General features: G+C 44.7%; 1 protein-coding gene across 2 annotated transcripts in view; it reads right to left on the bottom strand.

Moving 5' to 3' along the window:
- TM9SF4 (transmembrane 9 superfamily member 4) overlaps positions 1–4,515 on the bottom strand; it is a 64,000-nt gene extending 59,485 nt beyond the window's left edge. The window contains exon 1 of one of the 2 annotated variants that reach the window (XM_017865064.1): positions 4,266–4,515. In XM_017865064.1, coding sequence (XP_017720553.1) covers positions 4,266–4,280 — 15 coding nt within the window. In that variant the 5' untranslated portion in view covers positions 4,281–4,515. Of the gene's footprint in view, positions 1–3,981 lie in introns of both variants that reach the window. The other variant, XM_017865065.1, reaches the window with a different exon arrangement.
- Between the last annotated feature and the right edge of the window lie 2,681 nt (positions 4,516–7,196).

Below are 7,196 nucleotides of genomic sequence, written 5' to 3'. Positions count from 1 at the left end.
AAAAAAAAAAAAAAAAAAAAAAAAAAAAAAAAAATATTATGCTAAGAAGCCAGACACAAAAGATCACATATTATATAATTATCTTTGTATGAAATGTCCATAATAGGCAAATCCATAGGGATAGAAGGTAAATTAGTAGTTGCCTAGGGCTGTGGGGAGGGAAGAGTAGGGAGACTCTCTTTTGGGGGTGAGGAAATGTTCTGAATTACACAATGGTGATAACCATCACATTTAGTGTATGCACAACCTATGAAAACACTAAAACTCACTAAATTATATACTTTAAAGGGGTGAATTTTATGGCATATGAATTATATCTATAAAAAAGATTATAATAAAAACCAAAACAGTATGAACAATGATGTGAGAGAAGTACAGAGTTTTATTCTCCAAGCTGAAGTTTTTAGACTCCTGAGACATCTAGAAATGTCCTCCATGGACATTTCCCAAGTTCCAGTGAAATAATATTCCCAAGAACCGTTTTCCATAAAGAGTGAGACATGAGCCCACCTCTCAGTTCAGACCTAGCTAGATCAACACTGTATCCTGTAACTTCACAGAGTAGTCTAAATCTAAGGATGGAAGAAGACAGGAAAATCAAAGAGAACTTCAGTTTATACCAGCTATCTTTTATGGAGGGAGAAGTCTTCCCCTGCAGGTTCAGGAAACACCCTCTATACTAACATCGTTCTGGGAGATGGCAGCCCAACGCTTGGGGAAGAAGAGCCATTCACCAAGGAGAGAGGGAAAGGCTCACATGCCACTGCACTTGCACCCACAACCCTAACTTTCAAAACAAAGGACAAACCAAAAACCCCGCTGTTCCCACAGCCACTGAATCCACTAGTTCAGTTCCTCTTTGGCTGTATGACTCACCTCAGAGACCCATACACTCCCAAGCAGATCTACCGCACCCCTCACCCCCCCACCAACGGTTATGAAATGAGGGTGTGTATGAGGGAGTGGGGACTATTCTGACTTCTGTGTAATGAAGTGCTGACACAGATCAAACTCAACCCTGTGACTCCACTTTGCCCCTTATTCACATACCCCCGTAATAAATTTGCTTCCACACCTTTTCACTATTGCCCCAGATATGAAGTTTCTCCATATGCACCCTTTAAACTGGCCTCTGCGGGTCACTGCATACATTACACATTCAGTTTCTTTAAATCAGTTACTGTTTTCAGTACAGTACTCCTGCATGGCACAACAAACGCTAAATCACCGTACTTTCAGGGTTTTGTTGGTGGTGGTGTTTTTTGTTTTGTTTTGTTTTTGTGAGACAGGGTCTCACTCTTGCCGCCCAGGCTGGAGTGCAGTGACACGATCTTGGCTCACTGTAGCCTCCACCTCCTGAGTTCAAGCGATTCTCGTGCCTCAGCCTCCCGAGTAGCTGGGATTACAGGTGCGTGCCACCACACCCGGCTAATTTTTGTATTTTTAGTAGACAGGGTTTCGCCATGTCGGCCAGGCTGGTGTTGAACTCCTGGCCTCAAGTGATTCACCTGCTTCAGCCTCCCAAAGTGCTGAGATTACAGGCGTGAGCCACTGCTCCCGGCCTGTTGTCATTTCTTAAGACAGGGTCTCACTCTGTTGCCAAAGCTGGAGTGCAGTGCTGTGATCAGGGCTCACTGTATCCTTGGTACTGACCTCCCAGGTTCAAGTGATCCTCCCACCTCAGCCCCCGAAGTAGCTAGTACTACAGGTGCACACCATCAAGCCCAGCTAATTTTTTCCTTTTGTTTTTTTTTTTTTTTTTTTTTTTGTAGAGATGGGGTTTTGCCATGTTGTCCAAGCTGGTCTCAAACTCCCGAGCTCAAGCGATCTCCCCGTTTTGGTCTCCCAGAATTATGGGATTACAGGTTGAGTCACTGTGCTGGGCAAAATCTCCGTCCTTTCCACTGTGCTTAGACTAAAATCCAAATTCCTTTCCACAGCCTCTGTGCCAACTGAGAACAAGCTGGCTCCCTTCAAGTACTGTCCTCAAGGGGATGGGAAGGGGAAGCAGCCTAATACAACACTCTATTTGAAAATGCAATCGACCGTCAACAAAATGTAGACTGCAGTCCATCCCAATTCCAGGCATGCTTCTCTAAACAGTTGCTCTTGCTTCCCTCCAGTTTCATCTTGTATCATTCTCTCCTACCCTAACCCTCACCATGCTTCGGCTCCTCCAGCCTTCTGTGTGTTCCTCAAAAACACCAAGCTCCCTCCCACCTCAGCCCCTTACACTTGCCATTTCCTTTGCTTGGAACATTCTTTGAATGGCTGGTTCCTTCTTGTTAATTATGTTTCAACTCAAGTCACCTCCTCTGAGAAGACTTCTTTCTGGCCACTCAATCCAAAGTAGTTGTGTCATCCAGTCACCCCAATCACTATCACTCCATTTTGCTGTCCTCACGGCATTTACTGGTGACGTTATTTTGTTCATGTATTTACTTGTTCACTGCCTGTCTCCTCAAACTAGAAAGGCTCCACAAGTGTAGGGACCTTGACCCTCTAATTCACAACTACACCCCTAGTTCATGGAACAGAATCGGTACTCAAATATTTACTGACTAAATAGACGTGTACCACATATATGTATGGCTAACTTATAACCTCTTAAAAATCTCTGACCAAGGCAGGGATTTCCCAGTGCAGTGCTGTAAATACTACTTTATTCACTTTATTCAATGTTTTCCTTATAGCAAGAGAGGGTGTGATTTCCTGTTAAGTTCTCACACCATCTTTGTTCTGAATGTGCACCAGAATATATATACATACATATATATATACAAGTTTCAATATACTACTTTGAGGATTTGCTCCATTCGTGGTTCAGCCTGAAGTCTGAAACCACACCAGGTAAGGTCATGAAATCTTTTTACGTGACCTCTGAAGTTCTAAATAAGGAATCCCTCATTAAACAAAAGATAAGTTCTCAGTCAGCTAAGAGAAGGAGGGAAAACTGCTACCAGTCAATAATATATCCCTGTTTGGAGAAAACCAACACCAAATTATTTAAGCCAGAATCTTCCTTTGCTAAAATCAAATGTGCTTTTCTCTGAGCCTTCCTTGTCATTCACTCCCAGGATGAAATTATCTGCTGACGAAGCAGTATGCAGGAAGCTCCAGAAAATCATTCTGAACTAAGTGACTTCAATTTTAGTTTTGGTCTCTTGACGAGCAGAATTTGAACTAAACTTTTGGAAGAAGGGCCAGTCCTTCAAAGATTTACTTCCAGGGTTCTGCATCAGGAGCCCGCAAGCTCTGACCCAACTTCCAAGTATGGCTCTTTTACCTCCACCCTCATCCACACAGACTTCATCCCAACATATAGCTTCATCATAATGAGCCTTCATCCCTAACGAGCTGTGTGGCCATGTTGGGGAATGGGAAGGACAGCAGTGAGGTGGTGCTATTAGTGTTTTTCAAAACGTAGTTCACAGACCGCCTCCACCATAATCACTGGAGTGCTTACAAAAGGGCAGATTCCTGGGCATCACCTGGCCCTATGGAATTAGAATCTTTGGGAGAGGGGCTGCTCAGGAAACTGCATTTTTAGCACGCCTCCTCCTGCACACCCCGAGATTCTTTTGCACAGTAAAGTTTGAGAACCAACAGGGTAAAAGGTCCCTAGGAGAGGGGCAGGGAGTTGACTGAGGGAAGACAGGAGGCGTGGGGAAGCGTCTAGGGATGAAAGATGGGGGTGGGGTAGGTGAGGGCAAGCTCTGGGGTAGTGGCAGTCAAGAGGAGTGCGCGATGGGGACAGCTATGAGTGTAAGTGAGGACAGGGCTCTGAAAAGGATCTGAGGCAGCGCTTGGGCTGGGAGGGTGGTCAGAGGGGAGGTCACATCCGCGGACTGGTTAGGATAGTGGGGAGGCGGGGAGAGCAGGGTCTGGACGTGACGAGGAGGAGCAAGGATGAGAATAACAGGGGCGGGGGTCTTCAGAGGGGTCAGGACTGGGAGGTGAAAACTGGAAAATGGGGCTCACAGTGGGCGGAGACCAAAAGTAGAATGGGAACCGGCGAAGGTAGCAGCCGAAGTCTCTCTCCCAAACGGCGCCTCCCCCAAAACTTGGGGCCTTGACAAGCCTGACTGCAGGGGCAGGGCCGGGGAGGTGGATCTCGGGGGAGACCAGCCCAGTCAGAGGCAGCCCTCAGGCCTGAGTCAGGGGTCCCGGAGGTGGCTCAGGGTCAGGCATGGGGTGCTGGAAGATCCTGGGATACCCCGGAGGGCCCCGCTCCAGCTCCCGCTCCCGGAGTCTCCTTCACTCACCATCGCCGTCGCCATCTTGGATCCACGTGTCGCCGTAATGACGTCAGCGGAAGTGGTGCTCCCAGGTTACGGAGTTTAACTCCGTAAGGTGGTCGCCTAGCTTCAACCGCACTTGTGGTAGCGGTCAGCACAGGGTAAAAGGAGTCTTAGCTCCTGCTTGACAGTCTGGTCTGGGAAAGTAAGGTCATTGATTCGTTGAAGAGAGAGAACGGTGTAACTATGGAAGCCATATTAGCTCCTGGCAGAAACTGAGCCTCCCCTATCCCCGCTGCATTGTGGGTAATGGGGGTGTGTGAAAATGCGCTCGTGCTCTCAGCGCCATCTTTACTACTGGCAGGAAGACCCATTGCCAGGGCTACCTGAGACCTTGATTTGAGGGAGAGGGTGGGCACTCGGGCTCCAAGGGCAGTCCGACTCCAAGAACAATTTGTAATTATATATTTAATTATTTGTTTGACTGTCCTATATCCTCTTTAGTAGACTGTAATCCCTATGAGAATAGACCCTGTTTTTTGTTTGTTTGTTTTTTGTTTTAACCTTGCTCTGCCTCATTCCCATCTGTAAAATGGGAAGGGGGTTCATCATAGGCTTGTGATGAGGATTCAGTGACACAATATTACATAGGATGTATTCAATAAATAATTGTCAGTATATGTTTATTATACTCCTTTGGGCTTGTGGTAGGTGCCCAATACACTATTTTTTAAGTGAAGGAGTGAAAACCAGCGTATTCAGTGGAGGGAGATATCTCTGAATGTGGACGTCATGCACCAGCTTAGTATGTAACTCCAGATAAGTCATGCAATCTTCCTAAGCTTCAGTTTCCAAATCTGTAAAAAAGAGACTCAAAGAATCATGGTATTAAGGTTAGGAAAGAACTCAAAGTTCATTTGGCCCATAGATGTCACTTTAAACTGAATACAGTGCTATCTTAGACTGTTTTAAAAAGCTATTAAAAGAATAATAATGATTAATAATAATCATCAGCAGTTGCTGAGCATTTGGTGTGTGCTGCAGCACTTAGCATTGTGCTAAAACAGTTCATAAGACTCTTTTATCTAATTCTCGGGGCAAGGGACAGTTAAACTCTGATCCCCACCTGTGGGCACCACTGTGGTGGATTCTCTGCAGATAGCTGCCATCTGGTTCTGTCCATCCTTGCATGATGAGCATACGGTTTCCCTCCTCAAGAGATAGACTCTGTTTTACCTCCTGTTGAATCTGGCTGGTCATGTCAGTTGCTTTGACTAATAGGATGTGCTACAAGTGATTCTGCCAGTACTGAGCCTAGGCCTTAAGAGGATTGAAAACGCCTGATTCTACCTTCTTAGTTATAAAGAAGTGTAGCTACTCTGCTGGAAAGGCACCTGGAGAGAGAGGGAAGCCCAGCCAACTCCTCAAGACATCCTAGAAACTCCAGCTGAGCACTGTAATAAGCAGTTGAAGTCATCTTGGACATTCCAGCCCCCACTGAGCTACTAGCTGAATGCAGCTACATGAATAACCTCATGAACCCCATGTGGACCAAAAGAACTGCCCAGCTGAGCCCAGCTGTTTTAGAGTGGGGTGGTTTATTATAGATCGTTTCAGGAATAGATCATTGAAACACACACCCATTAACTCTTGTGATCTGCACAACCATCCCGAAGATTGAAAGATTGGCTATTAACCCTAAGGAGGAGGAAGCTTGAGAGACTAGAAGGAATTTGCTGCAGTCTCATATGTTCCAAACTTGGAACCAGTTTTTCTAGAGCTTCGATCCTGAGTGTTTCCCACCATTTCTAGCTGCCTGAAGAAGAATAACTGATAAGGAGCAAAGCTCCATAAATGGCTTATTATTTTTTAGTATTTCCACTTTTTTTTCTTCTCATGCTTTGTATTTTCCCCTAAAGGGCTTTCACATCCCAATCTCTTTTGGTGACATAAGCCAGAATCCTAGAACTAGATTGCCTGGGTTCAGAGCCCATCTCTACCACTCATTAGCTCCATAACATGGGCAAGTTTCTTTTTTTTTTCCCAAAAAAATATTTCTTTTGAGATGGAGTCTCACTGTTTCGCTGGAGTGCAGTGGTGTAATCTCGGCTCACTGCAACCTCTGACTCCTGGATTCAAACAATTATCTTGCTTCAGGCTCCTGAGTAGCTGGGATTACAGGTGCATGCCACCAAGCCCAGCTGAGTTTTTGTATTTTCAGTAGAGATGGGGTTTTGCCGTGTTGGCCAGGTTGGTCTAGAACTCCTGACCTCAAGTTATCTGCCTGCCTTAGCCTCCCAAAGGGCTGGGATTACAGGTGTGAGCCACTGAACCCAGCCTAAATTTTTTTCATTGTTGTAAAATATATGTAACAAAATATTGACTATTTTAATCATTTTTAAGTGCACAATTCAGTGACATCAACTACATTCACAATGTTGCCAGTCATTACCATCCTCCATCTCCAGAACATTTTCATCATCCCTGAAAATGAGTATCCATATGCAAAAGAATGAAATTGGACCTTTATCTCACACTATATACAAAAATCAATTCAAAATAGATTACAGACTTATAGGGCCAGAAGCTGTAAAGCTACTAGAAGAAGATATAGGGAAACTTGACATTGGCTTGGGCAATGATTTTTTGGATATGTCACCAAAAGCACAGGAAACAAAAGCAAAAATAGACAGGTGAGATTGCATCAGACTAAAAAGCTCTGCACAGCAAAAGAAACAACAGAGTAAAAAGGTGACCGCCAGAGCTAAAGAAAATATTTACCAATCAAAAATGATCTGATAAGGGGTTAATATCCAAAATATATAAGGAGCTTAAACAACTCAATAGCAAAAACTCCCAAATAACCTGGTTTAAAAATGGGCAAGAGATCTAAGCAGACATTTCTCAGGAGATAGACAAATGGCCAGCAGGTAAATGGAAAGGTGCTCAACATCCTTA

The sequence above is a fragment of the Rhinopithecus bieti genome, unplaced genomic scaffold (genome assembly GCF_001698545.2).
Source record: "Rhinopithecus bieti isolate Rb0 unplaced genomic scaffold, ASM169854v2 scaffold_78508, whole genome shotgun sequence".
Classification (NCBI taxonomy): domain Eukaryota; kingdom Metazoa; phylum Chordata; class Mammalia; order Primates; family Cercopithecidae; genus Rhinopithecus; species Rhinopithecus bieti.
The sequence above is the reverse complement of the archived record's forward strand: the minus strand, read 5'-3'. Positions and strand labels throughout refer to the sequence as shown.